This window comes from Siniperca chuatsi, linkage group LG13 (assembly GCF_020085105.1).
Source record: "Siniperca chuatsi isolate FFG_IHB_CAS linkage group LG13, ASM2008510v1, whole genome shotgun sequence".
In the NCBI taxonomy this organism is placed as follows: Eukaryota; Metazoa; Chordata; class Actinopteri; order Centrarchiformes; family Sinipercidae; genus Siniperca; species Siniperca chuatsi.
This window is the reverse complement of record NC_058054.1, coordinates 8,260,293-8,282,377: the sequence shown is the minus strand read 5'-3', so window position 1 is coordinate 8,282,377 and position 22,085 is coordinate 8,260,293. Positions and strand designations below refer to the sequence as shown.

General features: G+C 39.1%; 1 protein-coding gene across 13 annotated transcripts in view; it reads left to right on the top strand.

Annotated features, from left to right (window-relative positions):
• The window catches only part of LOC122886766 (receptor-type tyrosine-protein phosphatase mu-like), a 154,054-nt gene that overhangs the window by 78,310 nt on the left and 53,659 nt on the right, over positions 1–22,085 (top strand). For 12 of the 13 annotated variants that reach the window (XM_044219337.1, XM_044219340.1, XM_044219347.1 and 9 more), the window contains exons 9-15: positions 1,278–1,387; positions 5,816–6,017; positions 6,519–6,621; positions 14,906–15,179; positions 18,300–18,336; positions 19,176–19,250; positions 20,756–20,891. In XM_044219337.1, coding sequence (XP_044075272.1) covers positions 1,278–1,387; positions 5,816–6,017; positions 6,519–6,621; positions 14,906–15,179; positions 18,300–18,336; positions 19,176–19,250; positions 20,756–20,891 — 937 coding nt within the window. The remainder of the gene's footprint in view (positions 1–1,277; positions 1,388–5,815; positions 6,018–6,518; positions 6,622–14,905; positions 15,180–18,299; positions 18,337–19,175; positions 19,251–20,755; positions 20,892–22,085) is intronic. The other variant, XM_044219336.1, reaches the window with a different exon arrangement.

Sequence of the window (22,085 nt, the reverse complement as noted above, 5' to 3'; positions counted from 1 at the left end):
AAGTGTTTTTTTCCTGCTTATAATTGCTAAATAGGCGGGTTAGAATAAAGTGTAACCTAAAATTCAATAGGGCGATATCAAGCTCATGGAAATATTAATTAATGATCTATAATAGTTAGTGTTGCTAATTCCAAGACATCAAAATCAAATGAGCAACTGACAGCATAAAAAGCATAAAAAAATCTCTCTCACCATTTTACCTTATTGTACCTGACAGTTTAGAGGACAAATAAGCATGTCTTCTCTCTAAAAGCAGAAAAACTCATCTTTATTATTAAAGTATAGACATTTTGATCTTTAGGATGGGTGGATAATTCTCACCTGATTTATAAACAGCTTGCACTAAGGACAAGTTTGGGATTTTCCAAACACAGGAGTCAGACAGCAAGCCTCTGTGTCATATAGTTGTTTCACCTCCTTCAAAGATGAAAGATCTTCTGTGTTGCCTCAGCAGACACAGGAAATGAACTCTATAGAAGTCTCAAGGAACCCCGGCCGCCAGATAACAAACAGGCTCAACTGACGAAAAGCAAGTCTTGTCATGTATGGCTCAGATATTTGTGGTTGGAAACTTGAAAGTGGCAACTGTTTCTTGCTATCTGACTGCTGTGTGTCTGTGGATCTGTGTGTTTAGGGTCCCATGGGAACAAGTGTACAGACAGGGTGTAGCTGTAGTTGCATTCTTGGAGATGGGAAAAAAAAAAAGACATCTCCACATCATTCTGTTTCGCTTACAGAATGAAAGCAATTCACATGAGGGGTTAAAGGACCAGATCTCTTTGGCACTATCTCACTACAAGTAAAAATTGCGTAAAGATTACGATTCTCACTATTCCCATGGGGTTACTAGTTCATTTCGTTTTCGTTTGTTTGCAACACATTTTATCTGTGCAAAAAGTGTTCACTTTTTCTGTAAAACAAGTATCACTCTTTTGAGTGACAATGACTTCAAATAATCTCACAAATTCCTATTAAGATGTGATGTTTGACTTTGGCTCATGGCCATTTGTGTACTGTAGGTCCTTGAAAAGCTCTTTTATTGATTGTTTTATGCACGTCAGGATGAGGTGCTGGGTAAATCATAATAGAAAGCACTAAAGCTGCTAAGCAAGGACTGCTTTCATCGACAACATTTTAACTTAACATGCACATACGATGGAAAAAATATTGATAGATAGAAATCCTACTGTGTACGCTTTTTATAAACTTATTTCTACCTTGAAAATTATGACTCTGCCACCAGTTTTGGGAAATGTGTCTGTGATAATTTCCCACAGTGCCAGGAGCTGTTCCTCTGGAGTCCATTCAGGGCAGTGCCTATGAGGAGAAGATCATCCTGAAGTGGAGAGAACCAGCGCAGACCTATGGGATCATCACTCAGTACGAGGTAGCCTACACAAGCACCAGGGTTAGCAGAATGTTAGAGATATTGATCATCCTTTAAACAGACTTACTTCCAATATTAAGTTGATTTTTCTCCCCCACCTCTCTGTGGATTGTTTCCACAGTTTCTTTGAGTCCTATTTTCCACAACTGTGATGGGCAATAGTGTACAGCGCTGTCAGAGAAATGTTCAAATAGATTTTTTTAGCATGTGAATCACTTTGTTTCTTGAGGTAGGGCTTGGGAATTATGGGCATCTCCTAGTTTGACAGTCCACACAACAGTATTTACAATACAGTATTTCATAAAATGAGATTACAAGTTAAACCAAACATATTCCAGTTTTTTAGGAAAACATGTTCCACAAAACTGGTTTAAATAAGGTTGAACTAAGTTACCATGGAAACCTATTCTTTTAGATCAATCTTAACCTGTTCAAGTGTTGAACAAGTGTTCCAATCTTCCTACCAAACTAAAACAAAGTGATTACTTCAAAGTCCTTCAATATAATAAAAATAAATCATCTTGCTATACAAGTAAATTACTTTAGTTTATTTCTTATCTTTTCCTTTTTAAGTTTAATTTTCACTTTCCATCTTGAACATGTTATAACTTTTAGCACTCCTAATAAAGATAAAAACTAATTTATTTTCACAAGATTATAAGGGAAGTAAACTGAGCTGACCGCAGAATTCAGCAGGATGGGGTTACTCAGTTATTGTGCCATCTTAGCTCTAAGTTATAGTTAGGAACAGCTTAACACTGAATATAATAAGCTCAGCTTTTTTTAGGCTCAGCTCTCTTTAGCCTCCTTTATGAAATGCCGCGTACCAAGTGTTTCACCGTTGTTTATCGTTTTACTAGAAGACAATCAACCGCAAACTGCCGTCATCTTCTGTCCTTCTACAAATGTGCGACCTCTAAAGAAAATACAATCACTGAAACACACCTCGAACACGTATCACGATTCAGCACCAAGCAAATGTTGACATAAGGCTCCACACAGCCCCTGCCAGCTTTGTCCAGGAGCTGCATTGAGTCTTGAATAATAGAAACAGTCTCCACACACACACACACACACACACATACATACAGACGATATGTGTACACATTGATCTTAACCAGCTTAAGGTGGAAGTAATCCTCCAGCCTTTCCCACAGATTGATTCTCTGTTGATTCTCCTCTTGTCACCGTTTGCTTGACCAGGTTAGCAATCATTGACTGGGCTGTTTCTCATATGTGGTGAACTGATTGAATAGAAAAGGTGATGCAATCAGGTTCATTGTATAGGTTGCTCTATCCACTTCCAAGCCATGAAATATGAAATAGATATTCTCGTAGCGGCACAGACATGTCAATCAAAGCAGGAAAGTCAGAATCATACCAAGGACGTGTTTATTCAAGTGTGTGTAGTGCAGTGTTAGTGTTAGTATGCTGGCAGCGTGCAGGAAAACAATGCCCATAAAAACTGTAAGTTTACCACACACTTTCACAGCAACATGTTTCAGTTATTTATCTTTTCAAACTTTCATGGTTCAAGTATAAGCATTCTGAGCACATTTAACGTTTTGCATTGCCGCTTTGTTAGGTTCACTCATATTTATGTTGAGGCAAATTTGTTTCACTTTATAAAATACCCACACCTGGCTATTATATTGATATGCTGCAGCAATTACTTCTCTCTGTCTCTGTCTAGAGAGCCTTAACAGTATAGTACTGTTTCTAGTTAAAGTAAACAATAAGTCACCGGCAATCCTGGTATTTCCTGGTTTTAATATACAGTAAAACATCATTCTAGATTTCCCAACATCATCTACAATTACAGGTCTTATTTTAGAGTAAGAAAATGTATTAATATTCATTTCACCCTGTCTAAAACAAGGTGACAAATGAGGAAAATCTATCAAGCCAGCAGCTTGCTCCAGGTGTGTCCCCCTCACGCCACTACAGTCTGACTCTCTGGTTTCAGAAAGTAACCCACGATGTATTCTGCCGGTATTCCCCAGAAGTTGCTTCTTACAAATCAGGACCTTGCTTTGATTTGACATTATCAAAGGACTCAAAGAGAAATACGTCTGACAAGGCCTGATATCAAAGCGATTTCAGCTCCATTTATTTTTGACCAAGCTCTGTGAATGCCATTTTATTGGCAACTTTTCAGACAGACATGAGCCAGCAATTATTCCTTGTTCATCAGCCATATTAATTGTGAAGTAGCATTTTGTTTATCATAGTGACGCTGTGGTAAGTAAAATCTGTCCAATTACCTTTTAGGGAAATAGCCACTATTATCCACATTATTATTCCCTTTATTTTTCTTATAAAACACAAAGCTTTTTCAAATAACTTAAATTTATATTATTAATATTTACTGTAGGTCTGCCTAAGAAGGTCAAAACTCTTCTGCAAATGAAAATGTTAAGCAGAGTTTAGATGGGTTTTCTGTTCCACTTAATTTTATTTTAAAGGACACGAAAGAGCATATAACATCTTTCATCAACAGTTATTTAGCTTTTTTCATATTTTATGGATAAAGGTGCTGGAGATTATACAGACATTTATATTTTATGAATGCTTCATGAATTTGACATTTACCTCCCTCAGAAGGAAAAATGTAAACCAATGCGATTTGAAAAGCTTAATATATCCGATCAAGTTATAGTTACAAGCAAGCTCAAATTAATTTGCTCAAATATGCTCTATTATTTTTCCCGTCAGTTCCATTATAATTGTAAAATCCTGTCCATGTGCCCAGTGTTGACGAGTCATTTCAAATTCCTTTCCCTGAAATGTTATGATATAGGATTTGGCATCAGAGACTCATTTCACAGACAAAGACTAAATGAGAAGGCCTTGAAGCATTTCAAAACTTGATGGACACAAATTATGCAGCACTCCTAACTCCCTTTGTGTTCCTTAATTGGAATTATAATGGAGGTTTTCCTTTACGAGCAGAGGCATTTTCTTAAAACAGGACTTTACAGTTATTCAAAATGGTTATTAGCAAAAACACTCACCTTAATGCTTCCTTCCAGAGCTCCCTGGGTTTATTAATGGAGAATGAATACATTAAGTGTATTTCCTTTCTCCTTGAAACCATAAGCCTGCATCAGCTTTGGTTGAAAAATATTATGTACCTCTGCTTTTACAGTAGAATCGTACCCGTTATGAGACAGCAACTCTCCATAGACCTTTTGTATCTCACTAATTTTGGAAATTCTAGAGAAAGGAAGTCAGAAGCTCAATATTATGTGGTAATATGATCATATCATGTTATTATTGTGCAAAATTATTTTTTCCAAGTTAATATATTCCAAGCAAATTGTAATTAACAACACTGAGAGTCTACAGCCATGCTAGTGGCTCTGTGAGGCTGTACTTATTGGCATGGTGATGCTTTCGGCTAAATGCTAATGTCAGCATGTTAACATGCTCACAATCACAATGCTGATATTAAGCAGGTATAATGTTTACCATGTTCACCAGCTTAGGCTAGCATGTTAGCATGCTAACATTTGCTAATTAGCTTTAAACACAAAGGTGGAAATGTCATTAGTTTTTCAGGTATTTGGTCAGTAACCAAAGTATTGGGCAAATAAATTTTTTTACTGAAGATGGCGCTAGATTGAAAGTCATCAAACTTATTACAATTCATCCTGCGGAGAGCATAAATGCCTGTACAAAGTACAGTTGTCTAGAAATTTCACTCAAAACCATATTTCTACCTAATGGTTGCGCTAGAGGAAATATCGGGTGATCACCAAAGTCAGTAGGACTCATCCACTAGGGACCATAATTGTCAAGATATTCCATGGCAATGAATCCAATAGTTGTTGATGTATTTCGATCTGGACCAGAGTGGTGGTCCGACCAACCGAAAGACAGTTTTGTTTTACACAATTTTTGTCTGATATAATGCTACTGATGCATTACCCACATTAAATATTCATTTGAGAATTTTACATGTAATCATGCATATATTTGCCATATCATGATTTATACTGATAAAGGATAAAATATTCTTTATAATATTGTGAGCCATATTGTTCAGCCCTAATTGTTCCAAAACTATTGCCCTTCATTGCAGTCAGTTGTACAAGTATACCTAATTAAGTTGGTTATTCAGAAGCATTCACACAAAGAAGTACAACATATGATTTTTTTTTTTAAATTGCTTTGTGGCTTTTGGTATTACTGAGCAGTGTGGAGGGAAAGAGATGAAAATGAAAAATGGGTTAACTCTCACCACCATGAGTGGGATAGAAAACCTCAACACAGTGAGTACAGTAAATGCTTTAGCTTGCCAAGCCACTTGGATGTCTCCAACATAAAACCTTTTCATTGAATGAATACAAATCCTACTCAGCCGAAGAGAGCTGAGCGTGGAGTACCAGAGGCCACAATCAGAATATTCATTTCCTTCCTTCCTAGATCTCCTACAAGGCAGTGAGCTCCTTTGACCCTGAGCTGGACCTCTCCAACCAGAGTGGGAAGGTAGTGAAGCTGGGCAACGAGACCACCCATATGTTCACAGGCCTCTACCCAGGCTCCACATATTCCTTCACTCTGCGCGCTAGCACAGCCAAGGGCTACGGCCCCCCTATCATCACCCAGTTCACCACCAAGATATCAGGTCAGCGTGGTCAGCAGCATGGCCAGTTAGTGTGTGGAGTTCTTGATGTCCAAATGTATGAATGGAAAATGTAACTCAACCAAAGTAAGACAGCACTGGTTTTACTTTACTGATATCATTAGTTTGTCTCAAAGGGTAAATCCTATCCATCTGCTTTCTAACACATTAAATGAACCAATAAAAATCATACAGTTTTTTATTCTGATACATGTGCAGTACTTTGAAGACTTTCTTTCTGCCAGATTCTGTGACTACCTTTGTGACAGCACCAAATGCTTTACCCCTCTGTTATTGCTGTACTCAGTGATTCAATTATGTTGCTATAAAGTCAAAAGGCAGTTGCTCACTGTAAAAGTGAGAAAACTGGCTTTGCTTTTTTCTATATACTGCCAAGCTGAGTTACTTGTTATACAAGAGGACTTGATGTTGACCAAAACTGAACTGTTTTGAACTTTGCTTTACAGTGTAGTAAAACCCCTTGCTGTTTGGTTTTCTCCTTAGCTCCTTCCATGCCGGCGTATGACCAGGAGACCTCTCTGAACCAAACAGACAGCACAGTCACTGTACTGCTTAAACCTGCCCAAAGCAGAGGTGCACCTGTGAGGTAGGCTTTCACTATAAGGACTCACACACACAGCACAGAGTAAAAACAACAAAACAGCATATTAAAACACCAGGAACCACCATCAGCAACAAAAAAATTATCAAAGAGCTTGTGTTTATCAATACCCCACCGTGAAGGAATGTTGCCAGGGAATTCAGTACCTTACTGTACATATCTCATTTTTTGAGCTTTATTTGTTTGTGTGTGGATTTTGATCCTGTGAATAAGAAGCATTGCCTTTGAAGATGAGAACAAAACCCGGAGCAGCCAAGGCTAGCTTCAGGATCTCTTTCCTTTACATGTCTTTTATGTACTGGGCTGCCCACCACGAGCCACCATGGGCTACTGGGGAACGAATTCTGCCTCCTTGATGCTGCATTTATTAGTCATTTATGAGGGAAGCAGTGAAGCTGTTCTGTGTAAATGCCAAGATGTTGGGCAAAAGTAATCATTTTGGTTTACCCAAGGCCACGGTGGGCATCTGGCAGTAATACTGCTTGCTTGATCATCTATCTTTTTGTTAGTATTAGCTGTTGAGCTATACCACTGTTCCATTAATGCAGCAGTAAGAAGTCTCTTCCTTATAGGTCCTTTCCTTACATCTAGTTTTATTGCTCCTCAAGTATTTGTTTGTGTGGCGTGTGTGTAAGTTTTTAATTTCAAAATAACACACACAAGATAGAACGTGTTAATTAGTGAGCTTTAGTGGTGCTGGTAGACGGATGTAGCTTCATATTGACAGATATGAGTGTGGTATTGATCTACTCATCTCTCTGCAAAAAAGCAAATGACCATATTTCCTAAAATGTCAAAATTTGACGAGCAAGCCCCAGCGAAGGTGCTTCTGGCTTGGCCGGGGTGCCCCATCAAACACAGTCGAAGCCAGTGAGGGGTTGTGTCCATAAGAGCAGCTCTTATTGGTTGTTTTGGGCGTCTGATGGCTCCTTGGTTGTGTAAGGTAATTAGAACCTATCAACTGTATGTCAAAGGATGACAAGCCTCTCTACATCCTTCCTAGGACAACAGTGGGAGTTGAATTGGTCATTCCACTATTAAAAAAAAGCTAAAAAAAAGTCTATTTTATGAGTTGTTTTAATACAAGTTTATGTCCTTGGCCTACAACAATGTGTGCTTTCAGCCTCCAGGACCCTGAGAGAGTGGGTTAACTTCTCCATGTGAGGAGTGAAAAACACTTGTGCTCACTGTAAAACTCAATTTTACACTATCAACTCATCTGAGTTTTTTTAAAGATTACAGCCTGGCGATCTTTAGTCAGGCTTGTCAGCTCATGTTTACCGTATGTGCAGCTGCCCAGATTAATGCCCCAGCGCCAAACGGAGAGGCCTGAGCAAGAAAGACAGAGTGATCGGTTTTTAATCTTCTCGCAGGTACAATTCAGAAGGCCTTACTCAGGCTGCCATTCTTTCAGTGGGCTAATTACAAACCCCTAATTATAATTAAGAATGTCGTGAATCAGAGCTTCTATTAATTAGCAAGCTGGGCTCCTCTTTTGTTTACCGTTGGAAGGCATGCTCACCTTGCGACCAGATGAAAGAGATTTTTCTTTGGCGAGATAAACTTTAGTTTGAGACCAACTTCATTCTGTTTGATTGAGCTGAGACATAACTGCACTAATGTTTTACAACCTAAATATGGCAATTGTCATTTAATCCATGTTATATGAAGATACACTCAGTGTTGGTGCTTGTTTATAAAGAGAAAGTAAGGAGTTTTGATACAGACATTTAGTTTTAAGGATCATATATGTTTAATGAATCTCTCGAGATAATCCATTAAAAAAAAAAATCATCACCATTCATCAGTGGAGTTCAGTACATGGCACAACTACACCTTAAAACTAATTGAGGCATCCTTTGATCACAGCAGAGCCTCTCCACATCTAAACTTTGGGGGTTTTCAGATACACATTTCTTTTCCCACCTCCTCACTTCTCTTAAATCTCACAGGACATAAAGGCCAGTATACTGCCTTCATGTGAGTGCTCGATGTCTCAAAAAATATGAATTGCAAAAGAAAGGAGGTGGTGGAGGGCAGCAAACAGGAGCGATTATGATGCAGGCCTAAGACGAGATACTGGCAGGCTTTTGAAGGTGTTTTCCACCTCAAGTGACAAACGATGCCTTTGAAAATCTAAGGTGACTATAAAGTAGCTTCCATTCAGAGGAGTTGAGTTTGATGGTCTGTTGGGATCTGCTGTCTGGCCAATAATGATAAATTTAGTTATTTGAATTTCCCAAGCTCAAAAAATAACATCTTTAATTTCGTTTGGGTTACAGGGTTGAGATGCATGACTGAGGGACATTCTTAGTTGAGGCACATATAAAGAGATGTTTCCAATATGTTCCATGACCTGGAGTACTGGAAAGAGTCCCTGAAGTAAAGAAACTTGGAAACATAGCTGATCCAGTCAGTCTATTGTCTATTTTGTCAAGTACTTAAATTTCCCACCATAGTTAGATTTAATTTTATGCTACCGCTCATGTTGCAAGAGTAGCCATCACTTTTCCAGAGTGGTGGGTAGCTCATTTTGAAATTGAACACTTTATGAAATCAGTTTTAAAGCCCCTATGAAATAAGGATTTGACAAGGGAGAACACTGATCTGCAGCACTACAGAGCAGAGCAGCATGAAGCTTGATTTGATAACGCAATCTTGCACGCTGATTGGGTTTGGGAGGTAATAGAGCTCCAGACATTTGAGTTTCAAACAGCAGATGTTTTGCTGTAATACAGGAAGGGGAGCACACTGGAAGATCACACGATAGCGCTGCTTCATAAAAAAATCAAGACGTAACAGACGACAAATGTCCGTTTCACTTCAGCATCCTGCAGTCATGCTGAAGTCAAATTATATTTTAGATACATCTCGGCAGACGTTGTCACTGCTGAGGGAGGCAGTCAATTTTTCATTTGTGTAATTGCTAATCGGTATAACATTTCCAACTTGGATTTGGCTTCTAATCTCTGGGGACGACACGCATAGCCGGGAACAATTTTTACCAGAGGGGACACTGTTCCTTTAAGAGGATTAGTGAACTGTCTATCAGTCATGTCGTGTTTAACTAATGTTCGCAATGGCCCCTCGTCAGGGCCAGAATACGCCTCCTCACTCCGTAGCATCAAAATAAATGTTTACATGCTTCTGCAGAAATAAATGATTTGAGATGCTTTCCTTATCATAAACACCACTAAATCAGCCCTTCTCTTTTTTCCTGCCATAACCTTTGCCTTGAGCAAGCTCACACACATATACATAAACAGAAAAAGCTATAAAATACAGCAGTCTTCAGTGTTGTAAGTAGCATATTGAGTAAACTGAGTTCCAGTGTAGTTTGTACCCTGTAGCATCAGATTATCTGTGCTCAACCATGGCCTGGAGTCAGTTACATGATTTTCTACAGTCCTAAAATAAGCACTAACTTTCTTTGATCACGGCATAGCAAACGTTAATAGCTGTGCCTAAACGCGACACAACTCAATGCTTTTTACGATTTAATGGCAAATGTAATCTATGGCACCTTCTAATTTGTTTGCTTTATAGCTTTATGGACACCAGGGAAATATAAAGAGTAAGAAGACAGACGCATGGCGGAAGGACGCTGGGTCAGGAGAAGTGTGTTACTTACAACCGCTCTTAAATCAGACATATAGGCATATAGAGCCAACCGATTAGCATTAGAGAGAGAGAAACAGTGATTGAAATGCTCCCCATACCCCTTTCCTCATCTGCTCAAACAGCCTGGAGTTCTCCCCTATCACCCCACATGAAAAATAAATCTGAGTTTCAGGTCACAATCCAGTCGATTTCGAGTCAATCCGCCATAATTGGTTGGCGTCACATGGCGGCAGAGCTGAAATCTATCGGGCAGCAAGGCTGGAGGAGGCCTAATTGGTGTCAGCTCAGGTTGCCACGCTACTGCTGAAATACAGGTCTGCCCTGCCGGCCCCTCTGGCAGACCACTTTAACAGGTTATACCATTCTTCTGGTACAGCTTCTTCCTTCATTCTGCTTTCTCTCCTTGTCTTTCCATCTTCTGCTCAGGGAGAGAAGTTGAGAATTTCATCAGTTTTGGAATTAAGTACAATTACGCACCTTTCACAGAAGCATGTGGTGTGAGCTATGTGTTTCCTCTCCTGAAGTTTCCATTTATTCTGTGATCTGTATGTTTGTGAAGGGTTACTTGGCTTTTACCAGGATTAGTAACTAACATTTAGCTGAACCTGTTCATCACTTGCCTAGCAACATAATCGATTGGCTCAAGAACGTTGCTAGTAGAACAGGTTTTACTGAGCATATTTATTGAAACATACGGAAAATCATAGTGGCTGAAAGAAACTACGTACATTTTCTCAAATACTGTATTTAAATACAATTGTTAAGGTACTTATACTTTAAGTACATCCATTTTATGCTAGTTAATACTTCTACTCTACGCTACGCTACTTTTTACTACACTACAGTTATTTAACAGCTATAGATATTAGTTACTTTTGAGATTATTTTATATGCAAATAATATGATCAGTTTATAAAATATGATGGATTGTTATAGATAAAACTACCCAACAGTATTAAGAAGCAGTTAAAATTAGTTCCACCTCAACTAACTACAACATTAAACTACCATTTACATAATTATGCAACAATAATAATGATCCAATCATATAATACTGTAACACTGACAGGCGTCATTCTCCATAATGAATACTTTTGATTCTTTAAGTACATTTTGTTGCTAATGATTTTGTACTTTTACTTAAGTAACAAATTTAATGCAGGACTTGGTATGTGGTGTTAATACTTTTACTTCAGTAAATGATCTAAATACTTCCTCATCACTGGATAATCATCTTCAATATGAGTGCAAGTAAATTACAATTCTCTGGTTGGCATCAGATCAAATGAAACATCAACTATAAAGGATATTTTTGTTCTTGCTATCAAGCCATTGTTCATCTCTTGTTTTTTTTTGTTGTTGTTGCTCATTCATGTCATACTAAATCAAGAATATGACTAAATGACTCATGTCTGTCAAAATGACTCAAATATAAATTGTGAACTCAGTATGAGGTGACAAGGTGTCAGCTGCTTAAAGGCACATTAACATGACAGCAGTAAATCACAGGAAAAAGGAATCATTGCATTTTGAAATCGCCAACATTAAACTCAGTTTTACATTTTATAAGCAGTTGAGGTGATAATAGTATATTATTTCAAACACCAAGCAAGTGTTCTTCTTTAAATATTTTATGGGCATACAGCAAGTTACCGCTGAAAAACGCTTTAAGTGAAAACAGTGAAGTGGGTATTATTGTCGCAATCACTTACAAAGATGAACAAAACATTTTTATTAAATTGCAAATTTATTGTGAGCTAGTTTTTAGTTTCTTGCTGCAGTGAATATTCTCATGGAAGAGAAGCAGTGGTTTATATTTCCACATTACAAGAGTTCTTACCCTTGGAGCCTCATAGCCTTTGGCACTTGATATTTTGCCTGAGGAAATGAAGTCCTGTTAACACTGTCAAGTCATGGCACAGCCACATCATCATATCATAAGGAGCCACCCGGGGGGAGCCAGGTTTTGTTTTTATTTCACTATCTGCAGATTGATTTGGAATATAAAGTATGGGCAAGCTCTGAGTAAGTGTACATTGCTACAGCAAAGCAAAAACAAAGACATAGTTATTGTGGCCATAATTTGTACTAGGCATAGCTGATTTCTAAAATAACAGTACAGACAAAGGAAGTCTTTCTGTTATTGTTCCAGTGGTGGGTATGTAATATGATTGACAGTAGATATCATTTTAAATACTCATAGCTCACATCACATCTACAGTGTTTGGGCTGAGGCCCCTCATCATTCATTTCTCTGCTGCTCTGCAGTTACTTAAGGGGCTCCCATGTACCGTCTCCACCTGCCCTTTGACCTCTGCTCTCAATAGGAGACAGTAATTAAAGGCTGATTTCTCCTGCAGACTCAGCAGGATTAGATATTTCATCACCTCCCAACCCAGCACTAAATAGGAGAGCTCTAAGGAATTGGGACACACCCACCAAGAGCAAAGGGGGATTTTCTAATGACACTGCAAGCACCTTTATGATAAAGTATAGGGTTAAAGAGCACATGCTGTACACACAAGGGGGCACTTAATCATCCAGTACCAACCGCGGGGAACAATTGATCATCTCCATGGCTGTTTGTACTGTGACTATACAGTTTAAGAGTACAGCCACTATAGTGCAGATTTTTTTAACAAAGATATTTTTTCCATTTGTTGTTCTAATAATGTGGGCTAAGGGGAAATGTTCAGTGTCATCCAAGCTCTACATCCTGCCAGGTCTTTTACCCATTGTCATTTTTATAGGGCATGGTACAATTAAATAAATGATTAGATAGATACGAATGCTTCACAATGATTTCAAATGGTTGTTTGCAAAATAGACTAGAAATTGGCAAACTATTTTAAGAGAGCAATGTACATTATTTATTTATTTATTATCTTTTTATATATTCATATTCAATCATAATCAATCTAATCTGTATTTCTTTGTACAAGGGGAAGTGGTGTACTGTAAACATTATTGATATCTTGTAAAAGTGAGGGATGGGCCACAAGATGACACTAAAAAGGTGCCCCCATGTTAATGCATTGTGATTGGGAATGCGATTTGATCGGCCAGACCACTTCTGGATTCAAACATTGTAAATTGTGCAATGTTAACATCCATGGTTGCCAGCTTCCAGTCGTCTTCTTCACTGCCTTGCTGCCACCAACTGACTGACTGGCGAAACAATATTGTGTATTGTGTAGCCTGCGTGTGTGTCCTTGTGCATGATACAAAAAAATTGGGACCCACTCTTCAAAGCTCTCCACAGCACTACTAATAGTAAAAAAAACTCCACAGGGTAGCTTTAAATAAAAATTCAATGTGTAAATGAAATCAGCTTTCCAAAACTAGAGAAACAGAGCATGTCACATTATAATATTAATTCATTAATACATTTTTTCATACATTCATTCATTGAGCAGTGTAGCTTTGCTCCATCTTCTGTAATAATAACTTGTTGTTTGCATGACTTTTGGAAATGGAACGCTAGTCCCCAATCATGGCTGGTTATTCTCCGTGGCAGCTGTAAACAGACTCTTTGTCACTCAGTGACTAAATAGATTTAACAGGTGGATGCGAGATGCATACTAACATGAACGTCTATAAGACAGTCAGTCTCCCCCTCAAGCTAAGTGGCCGGCTCAGAGACAATGTCATCTCTGTCAGAGGCACAGAGGGCTGCAGTTTTGATCTAGCTAAACACAAGGCTCAGATGGAGAGGAAATGGAAAGAGCCGTTAACCTTTTCAGTTGTTGAATAATGAAAATGCAAATAACGTCGGGCCCTGTCCTGTGTCACTGCTCATTTATCTTGCATTGTATTTTTGAGTCTATCCTGTCTGTAAATAAGTGAATTTGTTATGGAGTTCTCATTTGATAATTTAAGAAAAATGTTGTTTTTGACCACAATTGACCAAAATTGTTGGACTTTTTTCTACTACTCTACTCTTTGATGCATTTTTTACTTTGACTTACAAAATAACAGTACTTTTGTCGACACAGTCTTGTGATATTATTGGTAAAAGTTTCATGCTCTTACTCTTCCTATAACTTCTTGACCCCAAGTGTAGCACTGTTTAAGCTAATCAATTCTAGCTTAAGCTTGCAGCTTGTTTTCTAACTTGTATTCACCAAAAGAAATCAAAGAGAGGTTTCAAAATGTTGTGCTTTTTTCAGATCTTTTCTACCCAATAAAAGTTCATCTCAGTTTCTATTGACTTGCACAAAGATGTTGTGTTGAAAAGGAAACTCTGCTAGGGAGTTAAATGTTTACACACATTCTTAGTCATGTATTTATAATGTACCCTGAGATGAGCACCTATACATGTTCATGCACTATATCACAGCACTTTGATTTAAAACTTTTAATGAGCAAATCTGAAATGGATGGAAAGATGGATGAGAAATGCATTATCTGCTCAAAGAATCTCTTCTATCTCACGTCTAAATAAAGAATCATTTTTAGAGGCTTGCTCTGGTGTACTCTGAGATTTGGAGCTTTGAACAGGCATTTCTGTGCCATTCATAAAGAGGCCATTTTTACACTTCGTAATGCTAACAGGCAAAATAGAAAATTGCCTGCATTGCCAGTGTTCTGCAAGCACCTCTTTGGTCCGTTGGAGTCTGTTAAATCTGTTTGTATCCTGTATTTGCAGTGTGTACCAGGTGGTTGTGGAGGAGGAACGTCCACGCAGAGCACGAGGCACAGCAGAAATCCTGCGCTGCTACCCAGTTCCCATTCACTTCCAGAACGCCACGCTCCTAAACTCCCAGTACTACTTCACTGCTCAGTTCCCCGCCGCCGGCATCCACTCGCCCCAGCCCTTCACTGTAGGGGACAACAAGACCTACAATGGCTACTGGAACGCCCCTCTGCTGCCTCAGAAAAGCTACAGCATCTACTACCAGGCTGTCAGCACAGCTAACGGGGTGGGTGAATCTGAAATTTTTATTTTATTCATGCAATGTCAATTACTAAAGCTATGTTGTGTTTCCAAATGAAACATTTTTGAAAAATCTGGCCTGTCTGTGTTTTCTTTATAACCAGTGTTGGAAAGTGTACTCAGTGTCAAAGTGTACTCAAACACTGCACTTAAGTGCAATTTTGAGATACTTTACTTTAGTATTTCCATTTAATTACTTTACACCTCTACCCCACTACATTTCAGAGGGATATATTGTACTTTTTACTCCACTGTATTTATTTGGCAGTTGTTAATAATTACTTTTCAGATTAAGATTTTACATACAAACCATATGATCAGTTTATAAACTATGATATATTGTTACAGATTAAACTACCCAACAGTGTAATGTAGTTTAAATTATCACCATCTTAATCAACAACAACATTTAAAAGCTGTGTACACATTTATCAGTAACAATAGTCCAGTCATATAATGCATAATAATATTATATTCTCCATAAAGAGTACTTTTATTTTTGTCACTGTCAGTGCATTTTGTTGATAATGTTTCAGTACTTTTTCTTAAGTAACATTTTAAATGCAGGACTTTTACTTGTAATGGAATATCTTTACATTGTGGTATTAGTACTTTTACTTAAAGGATAACTTCTGTATTTTTCAACCTGGACACTATTTTCCCATGTTTTTTTGTCTAAGTGACTAATTGAGACAACAATTTTTGAAATTGGTCCAGTATTGAGCGAGAGGGCTACAGCTGGCATCCGCGAAACTGGCTGTAATGTAGCTTGTTTTTGCCACTGACAGGCTCAGATTGTTATTATAAGTGTCTGACAACATTATGGAAAGGGTCCCTACAAAGACAGACCTTTTGTTAAAGAGTAAGATCCTTTTTGTTTAACCAGTAACAGCCGCATATCGCCACCAGACTCCATTGACAAATACAGTAAGTTTACCTCGTAACGCTTCATTCAAACGCAACAGAACAAAATAAGACTCACCAAGTCAAACTTCCTCTAGATTACATATTTGTTGTTGTTACACGTTTGTTGTGCGTACCAGGTTGACATTTTTTTGTTTGACAACATGTCTTACAGTGCTGTGCTAATAAGTAAATACAGCACACTGTCTCAGTTCAGCAACTAGACAATTAGATTAGCATAGTCGAGAGAATGTCTAATTTGTGTATTTAATTTAATGAACCACAAGTACTGACGTCAGAAAAAATACATACAATGTAAATTGAATGTGGGTTGTGAAAGCAGACTTTTTAAGTGTTTTTATAGAGGACTTACTGTAACATACTTTTGCTCTCTTTTTAAATCATATGCATATCCACTTTAAAGTGTACATGAAACAATGCTAAATATTATGGAAACTTTACTGAGAATGAAAGGTTGGCTGACAGATTGATTGACTTGTTGACTGAAAGGGACTGAAGTGACTGAGTACAGAAGTCCTTGACTCTACACAGTAGCTGCTCACACAGGCAGACACATGCACGCAGCAGCACAATTGCATTTGGCCTCTGCTAGATGTGTCAGTACTCTGGTGTGGTGCACCAACAGCACTGTCTGCACTCTTAATAGGCTACAGCAGGGTCAAGCGTAGAATGCAGAGCTCTATGCAGTGACATGCTCTTTCCCTCCATTACTGTTGCCCTGTTTTCCTGCCTTTTCCAATGGAGCTTTATGCCAAATGCCAGACAAGCCTTTGATCAACGGCATTTAAGAGAGGCAGTCTTCCCAGCAGCAGTTAAGTGTGGGAGGCAGGCAACAACAACAGGGTTACCGATCGTACAGGTCGCAGCCTCTATCATCAAGTGGCACTTGGCGGGGCCCTCCCTCCACGGAGCTGCGGCACACAGCTCAATGGCGACTTCAAGAGCCCCACTGATTGTGGTCCTGAATGAGAATCACCATAAACAGCCTCTTTGAGAAACACCAGCATGTCTTTAAGGAGGCAATAGAAATAACACGTGAAAGAAAGAAATAACAACTAGCGAGTTTGCTCTTGAGAGTAAAGCATTGGTTGTCTGAAACTTTCCAGGGCGAATTGGTGAGTGTTTGGAACAGAATAAAAGCTCCGTCTCCGTGATGGAGACATTTCTGACATTATTTTTATATTCAATGTTTTGATTTACAGTGGCCAAATGCACTCTCTTTCATTAAGCCATCACTGTCAATGGATAGTCCTGCAAGCTTTAATTCATGTCTAATTTGTTTGGGCCTCTTAAAACAAAATTAGTACTTAAAGACATTGAGTGCCATCCATACCTAGAATCTTTTTTAGCCTTTTATTCAAATAAATATCTAATATAACTTCCTGTAATGTTGCCTTTAACAAAAGGATCATCTGACAGCTTAAAAACTACAGTAATGTGAATACACATGCACCCAGGATCACATGAACATTAATGTTTTTTCTCCTTCTCTCTTCTCTTCATTATGTCTCTCGTGGCCTCTAAATACTGTTTCTCCCATGTGTGCTCATTGGACAGCTTGGCTGGGTCAAACACAGGGACACAGCACTCATGTCTTTTGTGCTGTATTACTCATTGCCTCCCTGTTCCTGTCTGTGTCCGTTTTCCTGTTCACCAGACCATTGTTGACAACAAACTTTTCTGCCAACAGCGAGAGCAGTGGGGGTTTTTTGTTGTTGTTGTTGTTGTTGAACAAGGCTGTTGTCAGAGCTGAAACTCCATTACATATTCAGAAAGGCTCCCTGACGTGTCATTTTGGAGCCCTGCATGCTGGGTTGGTGTCGCTTGTCACAGGGCTCTGGTTTCTCCACAGTGGCTGACCACCTTGAGCCGCAGGCTGCCGAAAGATCGCTGTTGGCTGACAAATCAGCAGCTCAGCACCACTAATCTGTGCTGTAGGCCCTCTCGCCTAACTGCGTTTTGTGTCACAGTCATTGAGCTCAACAGATGATAGGGGACAGCGTGGAACTGGCCGAGCTGTTTTATTGTAACCATGGGTTCTTAGATAGATGTTGTTGCTTCCGTAAGTGTGTGTCTTTGTGTGTGTCTCATGTCTGTGCATGTGTGTCATAATAGTCTCTGATTCTCCTCTTTTTCTTCCTTCCTTTTCCCCTTTCCTCCTTTAATTTATCTGTTTGTACAGGAGACCAAAATCGACTGTGTTCGAGTAGCCACCAAAGGTAGGAATAGATCAGATTGTGTGAATGAGGATGTTTCCTATATGAAGTTCCTAACATCACTTGCTTATGATTTCTGAGAACTAACAAAATTAACATGTTTTTACATGAAAGTCACTGAAATCTATAGTAACTGACAATCACATCCTGACACTCTCAACTTCATTAAGTTTGTTAGCTTTAATGTGTCTCACACATCCTTGGTCAATACATTGACCAAGAACATGTTTTTCCATGACTGGGAGGCAGCCTGTGTGCCCATTGAGGTCTGTAGGTACTTAGCTATGCTGCCTGTACGTCCAGCTCCACACATTAAAGGTGATGAAGTCTAAATGCCATTGATCCAGGAGCAGAATTGATAAGGCCGAAGGGAGCCCTAGTCACACTCCGTTCTGGGCCATGGGAGGTCCTGTCACATGCCCTGACAATCTTGCATATTGTGGAGTTTGCATGCAGCTCCACTATGGATTTTTGTGGTGTTCCAGTTATCTCCATCTATATGGCTCAATAGGCTGAAGTAAAATAGCACATACTAGAAGTAGGATGATACAAGCAATTTATCACCTGAAGGGATATATTTTAATGCACTACATTAGGTTCACAAAGATATTAACTTGTGCGACATGATTGCTGTTGTTAACTTGGCAAAACAAATTATGAAATGCTTTCTAATACCGGGTCTCTTTCTCTGGCTCAATGTTGCATGAGGGTGGTAAATGTTGGTGTGGCTATTTTCTGCTTCAGTGTGGCCTTTCTCTCTCTCTCTCTCTCTCTCTCTCTCTTTCGCTCTCTCTCTCTCTCTCTCGATTGCATGCAATCCTGGATCCACTGACTCTACTCAGCCGCCATACTCGTGAATCAGCTCACAACCCCCTACATCCGCATCGCCCCAGCGGCCGGTGACAACCAACTAACAGGTCAGACCTGTAGCTTTCTGCACATTCTCTGACCTCAACTTGGTTTTACCCACTACGTGTTTAATGTGGTGGCCATACTGACGATTCCCTCAACAGGAAAACAAACAAGTGGAATATTGCATGTGTGTGGTTTTGTTTATTGTCCTGCTATTTGCATAGAATCAGTGTGATTAAATCAAAATTTCGCAGACATTGTCTTCTACCTTCATCTTCTCAGCACTACTGGACATGAAAGACCTGTTTGAGGTGCGATTGTCATTTGATGTGTCAGTATTGGAGATTTTTGGCTGGAGTTAATCCCCTTTCATGAATAATTCTCATTATTTCTGTGAGATTAAGTGTTGGTTGCTGCTGTTGTGACAACTGTAGGCACACAAAAGGATGCTGACGTGAAGATCTGGAGAATTTGGAGTGTAGCATTTAACTATTAAAATTCTGCTCAGTTTCTACTTGGGTGTGAATCTCAAATTCTCTCAGGCTGGAATGGAAGAATATTGACTTGTGGCAGCGAACATCCAGCACTCAAATGGGGATTTGTCACTGACAGCATTTCTGTATGATTAGCCTGTAATAGTATATTGGGACAAAATCAGCTCCATCAGTCCAGAAGTGATTGTTAATATGTCACCGGCCTTGAAATCCTCCACAGCTCTGCCTTAAAAACTTATATCTAAATAAAGGCCTGGCTGTTGAAAGAACAATATGTCACAACCAGCCCAGGATAGATATTTACCTTTTTGATAGGGAGAGAAAATGGCAACGCTGAGGAGAGAAGGAAGCCCGCTCTAACATATTTGTCTGACACAACAATTTATCATTCTAAATTTACCCCTGGTGACAAGGAATAATGGTTTTGTTCAGGTGGACAGTTGTCATTCCAGTAACGTTGCTTTCCTCAGAGTGCTTCTTATCACTTCCCAGGGAGCAGATGCTGTTAAAACAAGACGCTTTTTTCTCCCTCTCTCTTTGTGTCTCTCGTTGTTGGCTATCTCCCCCCGAGCTGATATTTAATGTTTTGGTTATTTCAGGCTTTTTTATCTTCTTGGGTATTATCTTTCCCACCCTGCATCCTACATTTTTCTACATCCCAGCAACCATTTGCCCCAAACATGATTAACCAAGGGTAAAGATGGTGTGCACTTATCTGTCCCAGTGCAGCTTGATCCACAGAGCGCTGATGTCCACTAAGGACAGAGCTAAAGGTGGAGTCTTCAGGACAATAGGGAATCACTTACTTTCAAACTAAACATTAATCTAAGCCAATTAATGTGTATTGATATTTATGGTCCACAGAATGCCACGGAATATGAGTGTATTGATTAATCAACCTCAGTCCCCCACACAGTCAAATCAATGACAGGAAATACTGAAAGTATGGATGTGCACTCTGCTGTTTGGTTCATGTAGCAAACAGCAATAGCAAATGGTCATTAGACTTGATTCACACTCTGCTTGATTTATTACACTTTCTTTGTTTGATCTTTATGGATTGTGATGTTTTTCAGGAGCAGCCACTCACAAACCTGACGCGGTGGAGCCAGAGAAACAAACGGACCACACGGTGAAGATCGCTGGGGTCATCGCTGGCATCCTCCTCTTTGTCATCATTTTCTTAGGAGTGGTACTCCTCATGAAGAAAAGGTAAGCTTTTTTCTTACTCGTTGAAATACTACTTTTTTGTGGAAGAAGTTGAACTTATTAGCCGAGTGCTCACAAATAAGTAGTTTCTGTTCTGTATATTTCTCCCTCAAACGGTAGTATTGTCAGCGTCGTAGTAAATAATTAATTTGATTATGTTGATACGCCCCATTAAGGCTGTTTACAGCCATGAGATACAGTGTGCCATGAAAAATTAATCCGTTTCCACGGCACCCTCAAACAAATGTGCAACGCTTCAATGACATTGGAATGGGAATAGGAAAAATGTTTTTGAGGCTTGTGGTATGGAGAGAGGCGGGGAGGAGATAAGAAAGAAAATATGATGAAAGGCTCAAAAGGAAAGAGGATGGCCGAATAGCTGAAGGCTAAGTTTACATTAGCACTGGACCCCATACTGGAGAGAGGTCCTCTGTACATATCCCAGCAATCAGGGGAGCTAAAGCTCAGCAAATATCAACCCCCTTTTGTCCACAGCAAGGCTTGAAATAACACAATGTTGGTTTCTGCAGAGATTTCTTCACAAGTTGGTTTCATTTGTTATCTCGATTGTGAAGTGCAAGGACGAAAAAATACATTTCCCAGTAAAACTTAGTATGTATTAGCTGTACTTTACTGTACTTGCTCCTTTAATTTTAGATAGCTTATCTTGAATTAAAGAGTAAAGGTCAGTACAGTAGATGGAGTAGATGAAGCTGAGTGGGAAGGTATAGTTGTGTATTAAGATAATCACTATGTTCCATGTTTATTTTTGACGGTAATATAAGATTCTTCATTTTCTACAGCAGGTCCTGTCTGTGTAGCACAGCGATCAGTGGGTGGGTGTGAAAATCAGCACACAGTAATGGAATTGTTTTCAATTAGCCTTAATCAAACCAGAGATGGAGATGACTTCATTGGTTGAATTTTGTGTAATTTTCTGTTACCAACAGGGAATCGGAGTTGTGTTTAGACATTCAAACCACTCATTAAGTTTTAACCTTGGAGGTCAGATATGGTCAGTTTTATAGGTGTATAAATTATGCATTCATAAAAGGAGGGTTTTAGTGACATAATGGTTGCCTCTGATTTGCCATCACATGCTGTAGACTAGCAAAAGAGAGTAGTTTCTACTGTACTGAGGCCCCCACCCTTGCAAAGCATGACATGACTCCAAGCGATCACCTTTGCCCTCATGAT